The 23601-nt window shown below is 36.0% G+C and overlaps 4 protein-coding genes across 17 annotated transcripts in view; 2 read left to right on the top strand and 2 right to left on the bottom strand.

Moving 5' to 3' along the window:
* Window positions 1–321: 321 nt before the first annotated feature.
* On the top strand, window positions 322–6314 carry LOC106616779 (dyslexia-associated protein KIAA0319-like protein). 3 transcript variants are annotated; one of them, XM_014233655.3, is made up of 12 exons: window positions 322–466; window positions 545–1390; window positions 1452–2484; window positions 2554–2711; window positions 2781–2921; window positions 2995–3126; window positions 3191–3299; window positions 3379–3569; window positions 3925–4209; window positions 4284–4527; window positions 4592–4759; window positions 5499–6314. In XM_014233655.3, the coding sequence occupies exons 2-12, from the start codon at window positions 719–721 to the stop codon at window positions 5672–5674; spliced, it is 3309 nt and encodes a 1102-aa protein (XP_014089130.2). In that variant the 5' UTR covers window positions 322–466; window positions 545–718; the 3' UTR covers window positions 5675–6314. The 3 variants fall into 3 exon arrangements, with proteins under 3 accessions (XP_014089130.2, XP_069963687.1, XP_014089129.2); XM_014233654.3 differs by having other exon boundaries at window positions 354–478; XM_070107586.1 differs by having other exon boundaries at window positions 352–1390.
* Window positions 6315–6579: 265 nt separating this feature from the next.
* Window positions 6580–10137, bottom strand: Ir68a (Ionotropic receptor 68a). The gene is given in 9 exon segments (XM_070106201.1): window positions 6580–6917; window positions 7656–7881; window positions 7955–8108; window positions 8162–8596; window positions 8674–8924; window positions 9027–9262; window positions 9343–9476; window positions 9546–10001; window positions 10058–10137. Coding segments are annotated over 9 exon segments (2226 nt in total). The 3' UTR covers window positions 6580–6663.
* Window positions 10138–11431: 1294 nt separating this feature from the next.
* On the top strand, window positions 11432–16072 carry gudu (Armadillo repeat-containing protein gudu). The gene is made up of 5 exons (XM_014233585.3): window positions 11432–12342; window positions 12419–12641; window positions 14630–15443; window positions 15506–15720; window positions 15779–16072. The coding sequence occupies exons 1-5, from the start codon at window positions 11576–11578 to the stop codon at window positions 15920–15922; spliced, it is 2163 nt and encodes a 720-aa protein (XP_014089060.2). The 5' UTR covers window positions 11432–11575; the 3' UTR covers window positions 15923–16072.
* An 806-nt stretch (window positions 16073–16878) lies between these two features.
* LOC106616738 (ras-related and estrogen-regulated growth inhibitor) overlaps window positions 16879–23601 on the bottom strand; it is a 35008-nt gene continuing 28285 nt past the window's right edge. For 11 of the 12 annotated variants that reach the window (XM_070107593.1, XM_070107591.1, XM_014233582.3 and 8 more), the window contains exons 2-7: window positions 18501–18634; window positions 18239–18375; window positions 18023–18181; window positions 17602–17754; window positions 17359–17542; window positions 16879–17306 (exon numbers count right to left, since the gene is read on the bottom strand). In XM_070107593.1, the coding sequence (XP_069963694.1) occupies window positions 17065–17306; window positions 17359–17542; window positions 17602–17754; window positions 18023–18181; window positions 18239–18375; window positions 18501–18609 (984 nt within the window). In that variant the 5' untranslated portion in view covers window positions 18610–18634 and the 3' untranslated portion in view covers window positions 16879–17064. Of the gene's footprint in view, window positions 17307–17358; window positions 17543–17601; window positions 17755–18022; window positions 18182–18238; window positions 18376–18500; window positions 18635–20179; window positions 20388–23601 lie in introns of those variants that run through there. The other variant, XM_070107590.1, reaches the window with a different exon arrangement.

Genomic DNA, 23601 nt, shown 5'->3' with positions numbered 1-23601 from the left:
CGACTGGAAATAATCAAATTAAGCATATTGGCGCTTAATAATACGATATTACACTATGACACTATTAAAAACAGTTAAGAATATAAAAAAAATGTATTTCTTACATTTATCTTATTTTCGCACATGTATTTTGTATTAGCATTTATTCTTGAAATTCTGAATTTTTTAATGTATTAACAGAGCACGTATATTATATCTGCAATTGAACCATCTCTATAATACACCTTCTCTGGTAATAAATGTTTTTAGAATATTATAAGTTATTACTAAAAAAATATATCTAATATATTATATATACATACGTAACGTTTGCAACCCTTACGAAAAAGTTATCAACAGCTGATTTTGGCAGGTACTTCATAAAGGGACAAAGAACCATCGAAAGGGGCAAAGAACAATAAATCTAATTTGGAAAAATAAGTTTTGCATTATATCAGTCAAAAGAAAAAATTATATACTACACAACGTGAGTTGATTGGTACTTGGTTTTATTTTTTAACCACTTGAGGTGATATGATAGCAATAAAATTGTAAATTTTTATAGCACTAGCATGAATAACAGAATTTGCTAAACCTCGGTGTATTATTGCACCATCTGCTGTATCCATTCAACCGTCTACATACTTAACAATCCTCGTAGATAAACGCTTTTAAATATACAGTATTGGATACAATTTAGTAATTTGGGTGATTACTACAATAATTCTATTTTACGGATATGAGCTTTCTTCATCAGCAACGTTCAGTAGCTTTATTTGTAATTTTTAGTTATATTGTTAATGCTGAAATTACAACGACACAAAATGTATTGCAATCAAATCACGATATTACTGGGGATGAATCGCCAATTTCAACCAAAACAAAGGATACAACGGTAAGTACACGTAATGCTGATGCAGTGTTGGCAATGTGCCCCAGTATGTTGAATTATGTATTCGACAATGCGACGCCACGTGAGGAGGCAAGGGCTGGCACATTTGAAGAGTATATAAGGTTGGATACAGGATTAGGCGAAGATGTCGATTCACTGTCATGTTTAGCTGCTTGTTGTAAAAAGGCACGAACCAATGATACATGTAATGTGGTTTTCATATACAAAAACAAATGCTATCATGTGAGGTGCCATAGCAATGAGGGTTGCTTGCCGAAGCAGCGAAAACAAGAGAAAGATCGTTTACAAATGATGTTGGTCAGTCCTGTGCGGAAGCATGACCCTGGGGATGAGAATCTCACATGGCTGGATGTGATCAAAACAATGAAGAGTGGTGAGAGTGGTTTTAATATGCCAACAGCAGAAGATAGTGAAAGCGCCAGTGGTGTTGAGCGAAGACCTAATTCGCTGAGCTTTTGGAAGCAGCCGCATAAATTTCGTTATTTGAGTAGAAATCAGGTGAGCACAAAAAAAAAGGGAATAGACTGTGACAAAAGTTATCATATTTGTTTTCGTAAAGGAACTGGCGTATGATGACGATGATGAATTACAACTTATTAATGACAAGCGCGCGAAATCAATTTCAAGAAGTGGTGATGATTTGTCCTTCTTTGGTTCAGACATACCAAGAGAATTCAAATACGTAAAATGCGAATTGGACTTATCAGAAATGGGTGAAACTAGTCGTTGTGGGCCAAAAGAGGAGTGTGTACGTGTACGTTCAAATTCAGCACTTGGAATATGTCGATGTCTAACTGGATTGGCGCGGAATCAGGAAGGTGAATGTATAACATCTGAAGCAACTGCAGCTGATTATTCCTTATTAGACGAAATCAATTCTCAACGTCTGCCAATGTCAGCTGCTGCATCGGAGCTGATACCATCTGCTATTGAAAATGACGAACATATAACAGCGGCTACGGTGAAAGCTGAAACGGACAAGAAATTGGTAGTTTCCGTTGTGTCAAAGGAAGTGCGTTTGCCAGAAAAAGAAGTGACATTGGCAGCATTTACAGTGCCGGACGAGGAGACCAGTGGTAGCAAATATAAATATTTATGGACGCTTATAACACAGCCGAAAGGTCCTATGAATGGTACCATATCCGATCAAAGCCAGTCAAAAGTGCGGCTTTCTAATCTCTCCGAGGGCTTGTATATCTTCAAAGTATCTGTGTCCGGTGATAATGGCACCTATGGTGAAGCAATGGCCAATGTCACGGTACTACCAGAAAAACGTATTAATCGCGTACCACAAGTGGTGATCAAACCCAAAGAGCAAACTATACGTTTACCAATTACAAATGCTATTTTAGATGGTAGTACAAGTATTGATGATGATAAAATTATTAGCTGGCATTGGGAAGTGGTGCAGGGACCCATCGGTTATCAACCCAAATTGCCAGAGGTAAATATACTACAATTGGGTGATCTTACTTCGCCCGGTAATTACACGTTCAAATTGACTGTTTCTGATTCCGATAATGTAACGAATTCGACAACGGCTAATATAACAGTACTAAAGGGCACTGACTATCCACCAGTGGCTAATGCCGGTGAGTGGTGAATATATATAAAATATTGCAGGTTTTTGTTTTATTCATAAAAGCTCCGTTATTTTACAGGTGATGCCGTAATTTTATATCTGCCAAATAATAATGTGATCTTAAATGGCACTGCGAGTACCGATGACCACGAAATCGTTGCATGGGAGTGGACAAAAGATGCTGGTGATGATACAAAAGCGGTTGATATGCAAAATACACGCACACCATATCTGCAGGTAACATTTAAATATAGTATATATATTTTTTGCAGAACAGAAAACAATTCCGTTTTTTACTTTTTACAGCTTTCCAATTTGGAGGAAGGTATTTACACTTTCGTTTTAAAAGTAACTGACGGCAGTGGACAATCCAGTACAGCCAAAGTGAATGTGTTTGTGAAGGCGCAAACAAATACACCACCAATCGCTGTTGCGGGTGGAAATCAGGTAACTAATGCTTGTACATTGCTTTTATAGGTTAAAGAAATTTATATAAATAATTTTCAAATTATCGTATTAGACTATAAACTTGCCGAGGAATTGGGTTATTTTGAATGGTTCAGCCTCAACGGATGACATACGCATACAAAGTTACTTGTGGAAAGAAAAAACAGGACCTAATACAGCAATATTGGCCAATAGCACAGCAGTGGTGTGTTGATGTTGTAATTTAAATTCACTTTTATATTACATTTTATTTGTATATTTACTTTAAGGCTACCAACGCCACTTCCCTAACACTTGGTTTGTATGAATTTGTTTTGAGTGTGGTCGATGAGGACAATAATACAGCCACTGACAGTGTTTGGATAAAGGTGGTGCAAGGTATGTACACAATTGTTTACATCTAATATAATATTAAATAAATATTTAAAAAAAATTTTATTTGCTAAACTCCCTACAGAGAAAAATGCACCGCCAGTCGCTAATGCCGGTGGCGATAAAAGCGTCACGCTGCCGCTTTCCGCATTGTATTTAAATGGCACATCTTCATCGGATGACTTAGCTGTTGAGCGTTATGTTTGGACACGTGAAGATGCCAGTTTGGCAGCGGGCGTTGTTGTGGGTGACAGCGATAGACGTCCAGTTATGATTGTATGTATACATGAGACTTTAAAATATGAAAAAACAAAACCGGAAACAGCGCAACGTTTTATCAAACTAGTCCCACAGTTTTTGAGTTATCGATCTGAAATGTTGCACACGTAGTTTTCTTCTCAAAAAGCTGCTCATTTGTCGAACCCACAGATTTCGGACTATTATAGGATATACAATAGCTCCTATTCAAACTGACCGATCCAAATCAAGATAACGATCTTTTTTTGTACCCTTTTATACTATTAGAAATGCACCTATTGACGTTTTTTCTTGTTTTTAATATTTTCTGTACTTTTTATCCATTATTATCGAATTTTTGTTATGTGCTTAAACGAAAGATTTTCTCTTGCAGCTAACAAATCTTGTGCATGGCCGTTATGTTTTCAAGTTAACAGTCTACGACGAACAAGGGCTGTCCAGCAGCGATACAGTCAGCATTATGGTGCATCCAGATCCATTGTTATTGAATTTGGTGCAATTAACAATACCGATGGGTCCTTCCGTGTTAAAACAATCTGAACTGAATTTAATTGTACAAAAGATTGGTTTGCTTTTGGGCGATATGAAAATCTTTGTGCGTGAACTTAAGTCCGATGGACGGCGCGCAGATTCAACAATTTTAGTCTTCTATGTGGAGGTGTGTAATATTTATTTATATTTTTAAATGTGTATATATATATCTATGTTTTATGCCATATATACACTTTTAAGTCCACCGCCGCAGATGGGCAAAGCCATCCGGTTGACGGTTTAACCGTCGAGCAACTGCTTAAAGATAAACTCCAGCGGGATGCTGGTCTACTGGGCACCGATTTCACGGATATACGCACAACCGTGTGCCAGAACAAATGTTCAGGTCATGGTATTTGTAATCCTATAACACGTTCATGCACCTGTGAGGCATTCTGGATGCCTTCTATAACTTATTACTGGGGCATAGAGGAAGCCAATTGCGGTGAGTAAATTTGCAACATAAAATAAGAAAATGAATAATTTAAGTTTATACTTGGTATTTGCAGATTGGTCTATCTTATATGTTTTTGTTGCTATTATAATGAGCTTTTTACTACTGTCCGGTTTATTTTGGGGTATTACCTGTGCCTGTCGACAAACGAAAAAACCACCGAAGCGACCAAAGTTACAAAAGTATTCTTTGATTGGAAATAATGATGAAGAAGCGCCACAATGTGAGTTTAATAGCTATTGTAATTTTTTTATTATTATTTGTATCCTATTTTTTTATTATTAATTAATTATTTTTATTTTATATTACTGTTTTTAATATTTTTTTTTATTATTTGTTTACTACTTTTTTATAACTAATTAAATTATAACTTGTTTTTTTGTTATATTTATTATTATTAGTATTTTTCTTTTTATTTTTTATTATAATTTTTTATATTTTTTTTAACGTTTTATTATTATTTTTATGATAATTTTTATTTTTATTATTAATATTTTTTATTATAATTTTTAATTTTATTATTAATATTTTTTATTATAATGTTTTATTATATATTTTTCTGTAAATTACTATACATAATTCTATTGTTTTGTTATATTTATTATTATTATTTATTATTATTATTATTTTTTAATATTTTATAATTTTTTATATTTTTTAAATTATTTTTCTTTTGATTTTTATTTTCATTTGTTTTTTACTTTATGTTTTTATCTTTCTATTATTATTTTTATTATATTTTTTTATTATTATTATGATATTTTTTATTATTATTATTATATTTTGTATTATTATTATATATACATATATATTATTTTTATTTTATTATTATTATTATTATTATTATTATGTTTTATTATATTTTTTTCTGTAAATATTTTTATTATAATTTTTTTTTTTTTTTTATTATTTGTTTGCGGCATTAAACTGTTTGACATAAATATTTATCCTCTATACACCAGTTTGTCGTACAACTTCGCTGAGCGATTCTGAGACGGATTCCGATGTGCTCTTCGAGACACGCACAAAACCTAATGGCATTTTACGTTCGGGCAACGCAGCGAAACATAGTAAACATAATAGCCATGGTCCAAATAAATATGGCTTGACTAAATTGGGACGAAAAGTAAAGACGTAAATGTGTATGTTATAATGTTTGCCATATTGTTCCTTCTGCTACGTTCTTTGTTCCTTTGTGTTTAGATGAATGTAACGCATACATACATACATACAAAAAAGTTTTGTCGATACAACTTTCTTTATAAGCGATTACTGTGTTAAATCTACTATATGTGAAAAAGTTTTATTTTTTATACATAGATTTTAGTTAAAAAGCATTTTTCAAAATGTATTTTTTATGTTGCCACATTTTCCAAAGTTTTTATTTGCGCATTGCTTCTTATAATAAAAAAATACACATTAAAAAGAGAGAGAGAGAGCATTTCACACTTTAAGTGTTAAATACTAGTTTTATTAATTAAAAAAATTAATTTTATACAATATTTTATTTGTGCAATAGAAACTGCATATTCGTGTTCTTTACTTAGATTTAATCATCGCATTTCAACTCCACGTATAACTTATTTGTATTTTTATATATGTATGCATTTATTTATGAAAAAAGTGTCAGTAAACGGGTTTTCTGGTAGCTCGTTGTAAATGTATGTAATGTATTTGAGTCTATGAACAACAAATGTACACTATGTCATTATGTATGAATGTACTTGCATAGATTAAATAGTAAACTATTTACTTAAATAGTATTATGAAACCAAAAATGTCTTGACTATTTATTGACAAAAGTTCGTCTATAATTTTGAAATACTACAATTCACTAATTGAGAGTGCGATTATGAATTTTTTAATTATAAAATTTTGAATAAAAAATTAAATTGAATTGCAGTATTGAAAATGATGACTCTGTGCAAGCTCTTGTATAAAATGGCAGCACACGAAGTAGGTAAACGCCAAAACAAGTAAATTCAAAAACAATTTTTTTCTAATTTTAATTAGGATTAACTTTTTATTTATTTTTTTCAACCGTTCAAGTTTTAATGTGAATTAAATTATTTTTTTATGCATAACTAACAATTATGATTGAGAATATTGTATGTATTCTTATACAAATTAGTAACTTGAAAATTTTCGCTTAAAATTATAGTACAAATTCTTATTGTAGACATCGTAGAGTGGATGTTTTCGCACCACATATTCGTAGTGCAGCCATTCGCCGGCTATCGCACATAGACCCAAAAAATAACCAATGCCAAGCGCTACAAATGAGCTCCATATCTTTGGTAAGTCCATTACAGCCTCTTGTGGCGTACGCTCCTCGGCGGGGAGCTCGGCAATAGAATCTTTGAGCCATTTGGTGATGAGACCTGTAATCCGAATGTGGTTCAAAAGTGAGTGTGAGGAAGACAGAGAGAGCAGGAGAGAAAGAAAAAGAGAAAGAAAGAGAGAAGAGTATCAGGTATATCAAATATATATACTTATATGAACCTCTTGTTTTTCGGGAGTAGAGCTCGAGTTGTCTCGCGAAACTATAGTGATCCTTGCAAAACTTCTTTCCGGATAATGTAGCAAACTAAACTCTTATTTATCCAGTTTAGGATTTGACATACCCAACATATGTCTGTCCTGCTCAGTAAGACACTAACTCGTTGTAAATGTATATACCTATACATAAGACGATTGATATATACCTCTATATAAGACGATTGAAACCTACTCAACTAATGGTACAACAATGTCGATACAGCCTGGCTCTTGGATCTACCGTTAGGTGACTAAGATGACCACTGACTTATCTTTCCTTCAAACAGGGCTTTAGATAAGATTAGATTAGACAATCTCCGATAAGCTCGTTGGAAATTGTATGATTTTGATATTGCTAGCTCTGATTACTCTTTTATCATACTCATTTGGATTAAATTTAAAGTACTACGCATAAAAAAATCTAATCAGCTTGAATTGAAAAAATTACACAAGAAACAATACCAAAAAAAAAACCGACAAAGGATCGACCTGAAGAGCTCAGCCGATTGACTCTGATTCTAAACGAATATGATTCATTTCGATTACATGATAGCCTTTTTCTAACTGTCATTGAAGCTTACCCCCCTCACTTAGACGTCTCAAATATTTATTAACGTTAGGCTGTAGTGGTGAATTTTTCTCCAGCCCTAGGACCACGGGCATTTGTATGACACACTGTCGCATTATGTGCAGTACTACTTCAGTGAATTGTTGCTCCTCGCGACGTTGAGCGCCCTTCATACGCAAATAGCGTAGGAAATATTCGTTATCAAAATATGCGTATTCACCTTTGGTAATACGATCGGTCTAAAAGTTAGACGGACAGGTAAAATCTACGTAATTTCTTTGCAAAAATTAAATAACGATCGAAGCAACTCACCACACTTTCGATGTTGTCTACTATCTCCATTTTACGTCCGATCTCTTGAGCGGTCTCATCGAATGCTTCGACAAAAAATTGTTTATTCTCATGCACCCAAGCGGTGCTGGTCACATAACTCGCGGACAGTTCTTCCAAAGTATCAATAGTGATTCTAAACCAAAAAGGAAGCTAAATAAATACTCGTATATTTAAAAGCAATATTACCGCTCTGCGGGATTCGCAAGTATTGCTGTTAAACTCGCTCTGTAGATAACCGTAAGCAGAATGCAATAGAGCCAATACCAGCCGGTGAGCACCCGCAAACTCCATGTGCGCGGCAGACGTGGCAACGAAACATACATCAACATGCTATAGGTGAAGAGCAAACAATTTGAATAATCATCGAATAGATCGGTATTTTTCAACGGCAATGATTTTAATTGTCCGAGATAACGACGAAATTGAACATCACGGAAAAGCTTCGTATCAATACTGCGCGACGGTCGTAGAAGTCCCTTACTGCGCCATTCCGACCAATTCAACATGCGTTGCGTGCGTCGTGATCGTCGATGCATTAGAATGGCGTGCAAACAAGAGATCATATAGAAAACTGTACCCACAATAAAGAGTGAGAGTAAAACGCCGGCCCACATGCTACCACTAAAACGCGGCAAGTAAGATTTGGTAAAAGTATTCTTCAAGAAATCGATTCTATATGTGTATACTATTATTGTCACCTGAAGGGCTGTATAAGTGTGCGCCAGCTGTCATCCTGTGAGGACTCTGGTGTTAAAAAGGTCAGACATTCGAAACTGTGCGGCCAAGAGAGATCCATAACAGAGGCATAGAGTTTAAACATATGCAGATTTCCGATGGCGATGCGAGCATTCCGGTTAGCCTGGAATGAATATGCAATATCTGAATTAAATAAAAGAGGAATCCGTTCGGGGTATATATTTTCTTTAGTAGAGACATGGTGGCATACATTCTAATAAGTTATGAATGGGTTAGGTAAAAAAAGGTAGTAAGGATTCTGTCCTTTTATACTTATGAAGTGAGCATAACTAAACAATTCGGTGGATTAGTTTACGCCATAGTCGTAATGACGTACCATATCACCAAGTACGCCGGAATAACTGCCATTCGGTAACTCTTTGCCCCAATGCTCGTAGGCAGCATCATTCGTTTCATAGAAATCGGGTTTAAAGTTAAGTTTGACACCAAGTGATTTTAGTATTTCCACCTCAAGTCCTACAAAAGTGTTGTTATCTGTGTTACGTTTGACCATGGGCACATGTTCGAAGACAACGATGGGCAAGGAAAAGCCTGAAAGCGGTATATTTATGTAAATCTAAATGCAATATACCCATGAAACTTCAGTATGAGTTAGAAATACACTCACATACCTTTCATATTCGATGTTCTATCCAGAAACAATTGGTTAGTTCTTATATGTTTCCCTTTCTCCCAAAACATCAGACGTTTCGTAACCACCACACCATTCAATACTTCAGGGTATGCAATTGTGTTCAAGAGAAACCTAGTATAGTATTTCAGTAAAATTTGTTAAGATTGATCACTTAACAGCATCAGTTGTTATAATCCAGACCTTTGGTTGTCGAGGGGCTTCACGAATACGGTTGATATCATATTACTCCATATGTACCACATCTCAGCCACCATGAGGCGTGAATCCTCGAGCAACACAAAACGTTGTTGTAAGTTAAGTAAACGATTTTTCTCAACAAAACGCAAAAAACGTTGCACCTGCAGTCCATTCAGCAGAGTTATGACCATAAATTCACAATTCTGTTTGCGTATTTGTTTTAAGACCCGCACCATTTGGTAATTGGGCGCCAACAAATCCTCCGTGGGCGGTACATTAATAAAGTAGTAGGCGCTTTGTCAGTGCTGTCTGCGAAAGAACTGGCCACTATAGAGCTGGTGATAAGTGCTATCGGTCATAATAACGAAACATCGTTCAATACGAGCGGATGCCAGGAGTGAGCTGAGTAGATGATGCAAGTTTTGGTGTGGCATATCTCCGATCTCAGTTTCTATGATGCTGGTGTGTACATCAAATAAGCGAATAGTGTTTAACTCTCAATTTAAAATATTTACCTGATACCTTCGCTATTGCCGCTACAGAACTGTATAAGTCTGAAAGTGATTAGAAAATATCCAAAACCCCGCGTATTCATTTTTTACGAATTGCCGTACACACTGCAAAGAACTGAACTAAAGTTTGTATACTTTCTGGCGGGTTGAATTCCTTACTTTCATTTTCATTCGTCATTTACTGTTGCGCATTCAAATTCCAATTACACCTTGTCAACCTTTGACCCAGAATACGAAATGGTGTTGCTGTTGTGACAAGTGACTACAACCCATGACTGTATCAACGATGCGTGACCGCTTTTTTCCAAGCCAAGTACATACTCGTAATATACTATCGTCTGTTCGCAACTGCTTTAAATTGAGGAATGGCCCGGCCTGGAACATATTTTATTCGAATAATACCCTAACTGCCCTAACTTAATATACGAAAACAACAAACTCAGCTGACGTAAGGTATATGAGTAAGACCATTTATTGAAGACACAAAACCCAAAACTTTGTTGAATCACCGCAGTAGTAGAGCTTCAGTGAAGCACAGATAGCCAAGAAGTCTTCGTAATTTTAGAAAATAGCTTAGCTTTGTAGAGCACGGGTTCGATTCCTGCTGAAGGTAGGCAATGGAAAAACTCCAAGCTCATATTAGCCAATGGAAATCATCTTATAAAATCTATTATACGTTCGGAATCGACTTAAAATTTGTTGGTCTCGCCTCAATAAAGCAGATACCACAAATAGGAGAGCTCGGTGAAGTAACTGACAGAAAAGTAAGTGTCATAAAGTTTTTTCTACAGAACTTCACAAAAAAGATTTACGAGTTACATATCTGCTAGCCAAAACACTTCTTCTCCGAAAGTCAATTAATAAATCTAATAGTCAAACTGGACTCATGATTAAGTACACAAAATATAGATGTCTACCGCTGTCTAAAACAGTTAAACAGTGCTTAAGGAAAATAAATATGGTATTCGTCCACTTAGTGATAGGTAGGTGTAGGCATACTCCAGCATAGTTAGATAATACTGTCTGGACATGGTACCGAAGGAGGTGTACCTTTTGCGGGCAATATAAATCTTGCATGCTGTCAGTTTACATTGGCAGTATTTTCGGAAATAAAAAAAAATGTGATAGGTATCCTCTCTGTAGCGGATATTGCACGAAGGATAGTGGCAGCGGTGCGCTGAATCGGCAGTCATAATAAATCATAATAAAGATTTAGCAATCAATATTTATACCTACATTTCGATAATAGGGCACCCAGTTTACGCACTTTTCTCACGCTTTTCTATACAACTTTTTGAAGTGAGATCCCGAAACTGTCTTGGCTGTACTAACCAAACCTATCGTTTCTACGACAACTACAATTGAGTGCAATCGAACTGAAGTAAATAACAACCCACACGACAGAAAAAATAATTTATACGCTGACAATTTCATCTACGCTGAATAAAATATTTACAAATAATAATTAGTATTTTTCAGAATCCTCACAGCTTCAGTTATTCTTAAGACTTTTTTGGTATTATGACTACTTTGGAAGAAGAAGAAGAACTTATCAATGTACAATCCCTGCAAGATTCACATCCTATTATAAATGTGATGAATCAAACTAATATCGATGGGGTATTAAAACAAAAACATCTAACTGATCAAGAGCGCACAGAGAAACAAAAACAGCAAGAAGAAGATGTTAAGAAGAAAAAAGAATCACGCCGGCGTGTATATGAGACATGCGGCAGCTGTCCCGAACGTTTTTTTGGCAGCAAGAAAACTATTGTAACGGAAGATTCCGATTCTACCGAAGTCGAATCGTCTACCGAGGAGGAGGAAAGGTGGAAGGACATTGCACGCACTGTTGAAATACCCGCCGAATATTATAATATACAGAAGTTGATCAAATATATTAAAGCGGGCAATCAAACGGCGACCATTGTGTCGCTATGCTGCCTGCGTGACTACGATTTGCGCACGCAAATCAATCAAATGGCTGTACAAGATATTGGTGGTTTAGAGGTGTTGGTCAATATACTCGAATGCAATGATACCAATTGTCGTTTGGGTTCACTGTATGTGCTCTCTGAGATCTCACTGAATATTGATATACGTAAGACGATTGTCGATTTGGGTGGCATACCCTTAATAGTGGATATTTTGAACTCGCTCTCGAAGGAACTTAAGACAATGGCAGGTGAAACATTGGCTAATGTGTGTAAGGTCCGTTTAGCCCGAAAATATGTACGCACATGTGGTGGCATACCGATGTTGGTGGATATGCTTGATGTCAGTTTGCGGTACGTACGTTGCACACGTAGTAGAGTTAGACTTTGTGTTTTTTCTATAACAGTTAATTAATAATTTGTATGGTAGTATACTACAAACTCCGCTGGAAGAACTCAACTCATCCGATTTGGAGTGTTTGTACATGGCACGTGCCGGTGCTCGTGCCCTATGGTCGCTTTCACTATCTCGCCATAATAAGGAATTGATGCGTAAGAGCGGTATCGTACCACTGATGGCGCGTTTGCTCAAGTCTTGTCACACAGATGTTGTAATACCTATTATGGGCACCATACAGGAATGTGCGTCGCAGGTATGCATGTGTATTTTGAATTCTGGCAGTCAAAATTTTTTGCGTTTAAACAAAGACATATGATAAATCTCGGATTGCCTTACCTCATTGCGGTCTATTATTGGATCGTTGGGCTTTATGAAATCTGCCGCAGCTCCTTCTAGCTCGGAATGAAGAGAAATATCCAGTTATAGCCTACAGATTTTGCGTGAACTCCACTGACGAGGTTATTTGAAAAATGACGGAGTAGAATCAGCACTTCATTCTTGAAGGGCCTAAAGTACCTTGGCTTGATTACCGAAATTAGACACATCAGCAGATGTCTCTCAATGCTTTACCGATATACATTGAATATAAATATTTATTTTGTCTTTTAGAATTATCAGCATCACAAAGGATATGACTGAAATAACTAAACCATATCCAAGAGTCAGCCACAGAATTTAATTTAACTCCGAGGTTATAGTAATTATTTTCGCATGTGTCCGCTCGACCTTTTTACCAATCAGCCAAGACAACAACATGTGTTTTCATTTTGGTTCAATGACCCTTTTGTTAATTTTTCGGAATGGACTACTTACTATAGCATATAGTTGTCATACAAACTGACCGATTAAAAACAAGTGCCTGTATAGAAAACCTTATTATTTCACGAGATATCTCCACACAATTTATGATGGTTTATAAGAATCTTCCATTTAGAAAAATAATTACGCAAAACGTTAAGAGCTGGTTGTAAATTAGTGATTATATCTACAGAAAGTTGCCTAGAAGAAACAAGTGCCTTGAGAAATTCCGACTGGGATTTCGATGTATGGAGACAGGTTACTACCAATATGAACTTAGAAACTTCTTTTACTAACTACTTTTTTAAAAAGTTTTCAACGATTTTAATCAATTCAATCGAAAAGTTAAATTGATTCGTTTTGTAAAGGAGCCCATCATGTCACACTGAGTGAAAACCAGCTCTGATGTCCATTAATACCATGACTGTAGATTGGTTCGTTATGAAATTGCTCCTTATGACTTTTCTTATTCTAATGATCCGATGGATTATATTCATTTCTAAAGCCAAACAGGCAGTTTCCCTTGAAGTCACTTTGTGTCTTCCAAATCAAATCTGGCAGCCAGATTTCCCTCAGGTCACGTCACTACTTTTAAATCACATCGAGGAGTGAGAATCACCTAAGCACTGGCCAGGCACGAAGCCTGCTTTACTTATATAGATCTAGTTGGCTGCCAGTTTCCCGTGAAGTCAACTCATGTCTTTTAAATCACATCATACCGAGGCGCGAGAGTCACCTAAGCACTGGCCAGGTCCGGCGCCTGCTTTACTTATATAGAGCCATCTGGCTGCCAGTTTTCCGTGAGGTCAGCGCATGACTTTTAAATCACATCACATTGAGGCGAGAGAGTCACCTAAGCACTAACCAGGCACGGCGCCTGCTTTACTTATGTAAAGCCAGCTGGCAGCCAGCTTCCCCTGAAGTCACCTTGCGACTTACAAATCAAATCATTTCGTTTCACGAGAGTACTAAACACTGGCCAGGCACAGTGCTTATCTTATATAAAGCCAGCTGGCTGCCAGTTATCCGTGAGGTCAGCTCAGAACTTTTAAATCACATCACGTCGTAGCGTGAGAGTCACCTGAGCTAAGTCCAAACCCAGAGGTTTCATTAATGCGATTCGTTGCACCAAATTACAAAATTACAGTTTAATAGTTTAATTTGCGGCTTAGAACTTTTAATAGTGCCAAGGAACATGTGGACAGACAGTCACCCGGTGAACAAAACTATTATACTCTGTAGCAACATGTTGCAAAGGTAACAATATAGTATTTGTCATATGTTTCATAGATGAACGGAAAGCTTTCGTCGATAAAGGCACACAAATAGCAAGTTTAATACTTCGGACGAATAGGCCTAACTACTACGAATGAATAAGCCTAATACTTATGTTGTCTATATTTGATATAATGAATTTAAATCACATATTTTAACAAAATGCAGCCCAAATTTCAACTGGCCATCACTACCGAGGGCATGATCGCTGATATTGTGACCCATCTACATTCAGATAGCTTGGACTTGAAGACCGAAGGTAGCACTGCCATTTACAAGTGTGCCTTCGATCAGACTACACGTGATTTGGTACGTTCCGCGGGTGGCTTAGAACCTTTGGTCGCCATAATCAAGGATAAAAATGTGCGTGATAACAAGAAACTGATGATCGGCGCTGCCGGTGCGATTTGGATGAGCGCCGTGTCGGAGGCGAATGTCAAGAAACTGGACTCACTACGTCTCATTAATCATCTCATACCGTTATTGAATGATGATTCCGACGATGTGATAACCAATGTGGTTGGGGCCATTTCCGAATGTGTACGTTTTCAAAATAATCGTGAAGTTTTACGTGGCGCTGGTGGCTTGCCGGCCTTGGTGGCATTATTGAACTCCTCCCATCCACCGCTGTTGGTAAACTTGGCCAAAGCATTGAAAGAGTGTGCCGAAGATATAGATAGCATGCGGATTTTGGAGGATTTGGATGCGGTGCGTTTGATTTGGTCACTTCTGAAGAATACCGATCCCAAAGTTCAAGCTTATGCCGCCTATGCCATCTGTCCGTGTGTGCGAAATGCACGCGAATCGGGTGAGTTGGTGCGTAGTTTGGTGGGTGCCATGGAATTGGTTGTGGATTTGCTAAAGTCCACCGACTCGCAAGTATTGTCGGCTGTCTGCGCTGCTATAGCAACTATTGCAAAGGATACTACAAATCTAGCGATTTTGTCTGATCTTAAAGTGATCTATAAGTTGGCTGATTTGGGTTAGTTTCTCGATTTAAAATACAATAGATTGAATGTTTATATAATGTTTAATTTTTTCCAGTGAATACTACCGAGGATTTGTTGCGTGAAAATCTGGCCGCCGCAATTGCTAGTTGCGCCACATTTGGCAATAACACACAGGAGTTGGGTCGTCTACGCACTGTCACGCCCATTGTCAGCTACTTGACCAGTAATGATCCAGCCGTACATCGCACTACAGCCATGGCGCTGGAAAAATTATCCATGGATCCACAAAACTGCATCATTATGCACCAGGTGCGTTCTACATAATAATTTTTGAGCTAGGTAAGCGCATAATTTCTATATTTTCCAGAGCGGTGTTGTGCCATTTTTGCTGGAATGCGTTGGTTCCACGAACAAAGAAACACAATTGGCTGCGGCCGGTTGTCTACGTAACATACGCGAGTTGGCTCTGCGTGCCGAGGAGTATCTGCTGAAAATCGATGAAGAATATTAAATGGCTTGATTGAGTGCGGCCGTTAAATGCTAATCTTTTATATATTTTTTTTAGATATTTATTACTCTGCCTAACGGTTGCTGCATAAAAATATATCTTGTAGAAAAAACTGCTTCTCACAAATAGCAATAAATGGCACTGATTCAAGAACCTTTATTTGTTTCTTTACGGTTAACTCTTCGATGGGGATCTAATAAAATGGTGGCTATCAGCTTTCTGGCCAATAGAATAGTCTTCGCCTTCTTAGGAACAAATTCTCCGACTGTAGCCCACTGTTCCTTGCTTTCAGGAGTGTACATGTGGATCTTTGTTTCTACGCATGTCACGTAGTATTTTGAAATGTCTATTGTTTCAGCTTTCTCGTAAAACTTTACACAGTGTTCTAATAAAGTGAGTTGATGGACTTTGTCAAGTTATCCTCTGCTGTCGCCGCTTTCAGGCCTTGGCTCATCAAAAAGTGGCTCGTTAAGCCAATTTTTGACGGCCGCCATCGAATGAGAAGAGTAATATACAACATACAAGCGCTCTTTAATTTCACTCTGTGATTTCCCTTCCAAAAATAATAATCGAATCACAGAGTGATTTTGCTCTTTTTCATTTTTTCTAAAAATTTGTAGATCGATCTCTTCCAAACGCAGTCCAAACCAAATTGCGGTAATGTACTAGAAGATAGCAAATTTCTCTTGCAATAGTGACGGCATCGGGCGGTAATGACAAATACTTATCTCGTCGAGCAGAATTTCAATTGAAGAACCAGAAAACGATTGAAAGCCAAGAAACGTTTTTTGTTTTAGTATTATTATTTAATACATCTATGAAACCTTTAATAAATACTTATCTCATAAATACAATCAGTACATAGAAAAATACATGTATAAAACATCAGCATTACATGTGTAGGTATATCCTAATGTAATCGTAATAAATAATTTTCATTTTATAATAAATACTTGTAGTCTATCAATAAGCGTGCAACGCGCCCCCATTTAGCATATTGAATCTTTTTTATTACATACTCAAAAATAATTACAATTGTTTTTGTACAATGAGCAAAGCCTTGTAATTATGTACATAATTAAAACTTGTCACAGCAACAACCACTTACTATTGAAGCCGAGCGCTTCTCAGTGATGCATTAGTAGTCAATAGCTGGCGTTGCTGCCACGAGTTGAGATGCTCATGCGACGTTCGACACGATTGGTGTGTGGCATTAGACAACCAGGTGGTGGATAACGCCAGCGACGCGGACGCGACAATAATGTGCCATCTGTGGAAGCTCTACTGCGAAATGGTGTATCCATTTCGCAACGAGAGCTGCAGAGGCTACCGGAACCGAGTTCATCCGTGGATTCTGTGTGGTCGGTCTCCTCCAGGCAGGTATTGGCTTTAACGTTATATATGTTATTAAGATATAGATTTTATTAGAAACTATTTACCATTTATGAAAAAGGATCTACGTGTTTCACTGTTATACGATGACGGATCGTAGAAGGAGCAACCCGAATCGGGGCTCAGCGCTGAATCGGAAGCATTTTGTACGTCGCTGGTGGAACGTTTCAGTTTGGGAAACTTGCTGAAGACACGCCAAAAGCGAAATACATCGCGAAACACTGCCTGAACCTGTTCGATTTACACATACTACATATTCTAATGAGAAATTTTATAAATATACCACCCACTTGATCAACACTCTCTCGAACAGAGATCTCATGAAAGCAGACACATGTTAGATCACGAAAACGTCGTTGACCTTCTTCAATGCTCACCATGCGATCGCCCGTTTGATCTGTTTTGTTGCCCACCAAAATGACCGGCACATCCGAGAGAGAGTCCTACAGGATTGTAGAAATGTATTATAGGTATAACCTCTAAATTGAAATTATGTGTAGTAATAATTTAAAAGTTCAAGAATTCTCAACAAATGGGAACTAATACTGGCGCTGGAACTAATCTTCAGACGTTTTCTGCTTAAAGAAATGTCGCAGAAGTTTTAGTGACGAGACCATGGAACTGTTGTAATTATTTCGTTGTGGTGCTATGTACTTAGGTCCTCAGCAGCCTCACTTCGACACTCTTTCATTCATCAATATTTTTACTCACCTTACTATTTGAACCAAGTTTACGTCGCCTTTTATTATAGTTGATCAAAAATTTCAGTCGATTACACTCATCAAAACTACATTTATCGGTTACCGAGTACATTAGTATGAAAGCGTCCGCCCAACGTATGTTTGAGTCCAAACTGACGCAATCTTCTTTCTAAAAGTAGGTACTTTAATGGAAGTTAATGTGAAAATAAGTTCCGTGTATGCTCACATTGGGTTGTCCAGCCGCGTCCAGTATATCAAACTGTATGAGCTCATTGTCAAATGTGGTGTTGTGAGTATAAACCTTCTCTAGATTAGGATCATATTCACCAATAAACCGTCTAGTAATAAATCTAACAACCATAGCTGTAGGTGTAAAAAATATATGTACATAATATATGTACATAAGTATATAAAGAAATAATTGAATGCGTATACGATTAGAAAAGTGAGGTTAGGTCGGTTAAGATTTACGCTTTTTTCGATCTTACCTGATTTTCCAACTCCGCTCTGCCCCAGCACCATAACTTTTAGTGATTTATGCTTGGTGGTGTGTATACCCAATTTGGCGAGGGATGATTTGGGTGAAGTGGTATTCATTGTGGGAAAAATTACTTTTAAAGACCTTGAAAAATAAAGTCAAAGACAAAATTCTAGGTATTATTTTGCTCTGTTCCAATAATGTAGTCTATAAACTTTAAGTTATGACTTAAGCTGTATTATAAAAGCAAGAGCGTCGGCCTTAAATTTTACAAAATGAGCGCAAAGTATTTTGTTTCAGTAGTTTCTAAATATATGCTATGGTCTACATACTTGTACATACTATAAGACTCTAAGATTATTTTACGGTGGACGTGAAATTTGTTAGTGAATGTCAATATCATTATCGAATCGATGAAAGTTGAATCGGTAATTAAAAAACCTTAAAAATTAAAACATACTTGTACAATATGTCTTTATTTTACTGTTGAATTTAATAGATGATCTCACTCTCATTGAGAAAATTACTGTGACAAATTGACCAGATTCAAGTGGTCGATCTCGGATAACGCGTATCTAAAGAGTATTATAGCTTAATTAGGTGCAACTGAAGTTAACTGTTTTTCAACGATTTAACTTTTTTGTTGCCTTCAGATTTTTTAACAAGAGATCAGAGTTCAAATATAACGTACAGAGAAGTCGTGAATGGAATACTGATTTCTTTCCATTTTCCAATTTTCAGTCACTCTTGATAAAAACTCCCCCTTACCTCTTTCGACTCCATTTTATAGCTCATTGAATCTTTATCACGCATATTACATTAGTGTTTACTACAACATCTTCCAATATTTACCCACTCTCTGTATTGTGTCGACATATGGTGTCATAAATACATACATAAATAGATTTTCATATACTCTATAAATACATAGAAACATTTGTGTATGAGTATATAGATATTTTTTGCATTTGCATTTACAAGTGAAACATATTGAAAATATCAAATGCGTTTTTCATTGATTACAATATAACAGGCTCATCATTCCGAGAATAGAAACCATGAGCACTCATACATATTTACAAACATGTGTGAGTAGTTATCAATGTGTGAACAGCTGTCTGCAAATGTGAGTATGTACTTGATTAATATTAGTCTCGATGTTTGCATATAACTGTACATTTCAGCATACATGAGTTTAAAGATATCAATATAAAAATTTATTCACATACATATATACTATATACATTTGTACTCTCTTATGCATATATAAATTCCGAGACTACTGTATACAAACGAGTATTGAACTGTTGGCAAAAGTGTTGCTTTGGGAATATAAGAAGTCACATTTGAATATTTAATAAATTACGCTTCTTAAGTCTTCTACGTACATATACATATGTATATGTATGTATATATGCGCTATGTACTCGTATGTTCGAGTGTATCAAATATTAATGATAGATGAAATGAAGGCCGCGTGAGATTTCTGCGAACTAACATAATAAAAAAGGGCTTAGATAAATAAATATTAATACTTGATAGAATGAGCCTTGTAAGTATTTATGTATGTATATAGCTGTAATAAAAGACTTTCAAAGAAAATATTATATACATTTTGAGAGATATATTTATAAGTACATACATACAATATTTTCATATTAAATACTGTGATGCGGCTCAGATGCTTACCAATATTGCATAGTTAAACTTTCACATTAAGGTTTTTTCATCCTCTCATGTCGATAATATAATATAACCTTCATAAGTATTTTCATAAGTATATCATATACGATGAGTATTAAATATAGGATGAGTCTGGATGCATTTCCAAAACCTTGAAGAATAGTGAATCGAACAACCAACTGTGTACCAGTTTAATAACACTACTCAACAAAATTTTAACATTTTTTTGTCACATGAAACTTACTCATATTAAATTTTGAATGTACTAGAGCCACTAAACATGTGTGAATGAAAAAAAATTGACACGTCAGGTTTTCTTATCAAAACATACATATATTTTCTTAAGAAATACAAACATCAGCTACATTTAGGGAAGTTATTGTTTAATATAGAAAAAATACTTATGATTTTCGTGAATAATTGGCATCGACCTTCCTTTTTTTAAAACTTCTACAAAAATTTGCTAGCATTCCATTTCCCTTGATAGCGCTTCTTCATTAAGGAAATGTCCTAATGAATCCTCTCGCCTTGTTCTTCACTCACTGCACCCAAATTCGCCAGAAAGAAATCCAGATGAGAGTCTAGCATATGTATTTTCAAGGACATATTATGCCCCAAAACTTTATATGACATTATTACATGTTCATTTATTAAGTGATTGTAATTTTCCATTTTTGACAACGTTCACAACACATTTCCAGGTGAGTTTTTCCTGGTCTTTCAGTTTTTCTTCAAAGCTCTTATTTTTTATCAGTTACCGTATTTGTGGAGCTGCAAATATTTACTCTTAAATTTTTGCCACGCTGAGTTTTTGGGATTTCACTTTCAGATATACATACATATATATCGATTTGGAGGCTTTGGCACAGGCAGTTCGGCACTATGTAGGATGGGTCTGTTGGCCGAAGACAAGTTTGGATACTGGATAGTGTGTTTGCCTTTTGTTTAAGTCAAACGAAAATAACAATAATTTATGGCTTTTGACTGGAGTTTTGTTTAGCTCAACGTATTATCAGTCTCACATACGTTATACAACATTTATGTGGAGCTCAGTATTTATTGTGATCCGTAATAGGAAATCCAAAATTGTCTAAATAGCACTGTTCAAAAAACCGCGTGAAATTACGACGCTGCGATTAAAAAGTTCGTGTGACAAAAACAGTGTTTATCAGTGTGATATATGTTTTTGTATAGAGGGGATAACAAGCGGTTAAAGTTCTTAAGTGAGTAGTTTTTCAGCCCTCTTCTATTGGCTTCAAATACAGAACTTTGTGTTTGCTTCATGTGCAAATTTTTTTACGAGAGAGCGTACTTCAAATATAATAAACAGAGAAGTAACCAATCGAAGACAAGTATACTCTTTATATAAATTTTCTTATGTTAGAAGGGTCGGCTAATATTGAGAAAAAGTTGTTTTAGAACTAACCTAGTGGTACTACCTACCTATTACTATGTACATACATACACAAAATTCAGGGCTGGTGAAGTAGAAACTACTTCTGAATTAATCGGTTTTAAGTCCACAAAACAACTACTAAATACTACTAATGAGATCAAACTTTTGTTTATAATACAGTATTGAAGTATAAAAATGAACTTTTTTTGTACTAGTAGTAATAAGTAATGGGGTTTCAGACCTGATAAGTGTATTGAATCTATTAGGATAAGAAGGTATGTTTTGCCGTTGAGCTTAAACAGTTTTTTGTCAATTTGCCAAGCAGGCTGTGAAGTTCTAAGTAAAATCACAAACAATAAGTGAGGATTCTCTCAGGGGTAGAGTCCGAAGAATACGGTGGATGCAAAAACAATTCGAAGCACAACTCGCGCAATTTTGCTAAGGTTTTTATTGATTTGTGACATAGTTCGTAGTATTGGTGAAGCATTACTTTCTTCTTCAACAATAGTGGCTCTTGTACTGAAATTTCGCCGTTCAGTCAATGACACTCGTATAATAGTCTTTTTTATACATAGTCGTTCAAACTTTTTCTTTATGCTATTTTGGAATCGTTACAGCGCGTTAAGTCCACATGGATGACTGACGATTGAACTCTGGTGTGAATTGCTGAAGTCACATTTAAATTTGGCTTTACGGCCATTCAAAAGGCAGGGTAACGGACTCTTTTGCGTCCACAGGCTTTATAGTATTCGGTGCTCATATGACTGGGTTACATTCATAGAGCCACTTTATAATATCAACAGTTTTTATCATCAAAAAATAGTTATTAATCAAAACACAAAATTAATTTTTAGGCATTTTTTTCAAATTACTGAACCTCTATTTCTAAAGAACCAAGTAGCCAGCAGTGACATATATACACGTCTCTTCTGAATGTTAGGTCTACGACATTGAGAATTTAAGGAGAAAACTTTCACCTAAATAATCAAGGACAGAAAAATATGTACCCCTGACAAATATTGAAGACTAAACACAGTTCTCTAAAGTCGTAAGACTCCACAATTGTAAGCTTTGTTGCAATTCGCTAAAGTCTTTTTCAAGGCAGCTTTTCTCAAGATGGCCTTTCATCGTTATTTTATAATATGAAAAATATCATAAAATAGCAACATAAGTAGAGTATGACATACATATGCATCTTTGTATATAGCTATTTTTTTTTTTTTTTTTGAACTAAGGAAACTTTATACACTACTTAAGATTTTCAGTAGCGTCATAATTATACATACTTACGTATTTATGTATGTACATATGTGAAAATTTATACAAGCAATAATATTCACTAGAAGAAAACCATTTTTTCGCATTTTATTGCTTTTATGTGCTTTCTAACATTACCAACTTCTTTAATTTTATTGTACATATGTGTATGTAAACACACACCTACTCGCACACTCTTCGCAGAAATTTACATCTACAAAAATGTTACAAAAATGTTTTTCAAATATAATCCACATGCACACCTACCCAAACACATTTAAACAGTTTAATGAATATACATGGAACATGGCTTAGCTATGGCTGAGAGATAGGACAGTTTACCGCAATGTCACGATATGGCCTGTGAAGGCCTGTTGGCTGTTGGCGGTCTGGCTGGTTGGTCGCTAGTCCGCCCGACGGTATTGAAATATTCAAGGCTGTAGCATTGGCATGCCTTGGAATGCTTGTCTGCTCCAATTCAAAAATGCAATAATGTCAACTGATATTTACGCGCGTCCTTTTTCACTCAAAGGGATTTCCTGTTTATTGCCGGAAGGACGAGGTGTGCATACAGATATGCTTGTAATTGTAAGGGATATACTTTGTACATACATATATAAGTACATAAGTTGGAATGTGTACGAAAATAGGTACAAGCGATTTGCAGTAAAAAAATATTGTTCATATCCTACACGTGCGTATTTGCATGGGAAGCCATTGTGATAGAATTTCGCCACAGTCAGAAATCAGAGCGTTACTCCTTCCGTAATCTGAA

This window comes from Bactrocera oleae, chromosome 3 (assembly GCF_042242935.1).
Source record: "Bactrocera oleae isolate idBacOlea1 chromosome 3, idBacOlea1, whole genome shotgun sequence".
Classification (NCBI taxonomy): Eukaryota; Metazoa; Arthropoda; class Insecta; order Diptera; family Tephritidae; genus Bactrocera; species Bactrocera oleae.
Note: the sequence above shows the minus strand (reverse complement) of the source record. Positions and strands in the feature narration are given on the sequence as shown.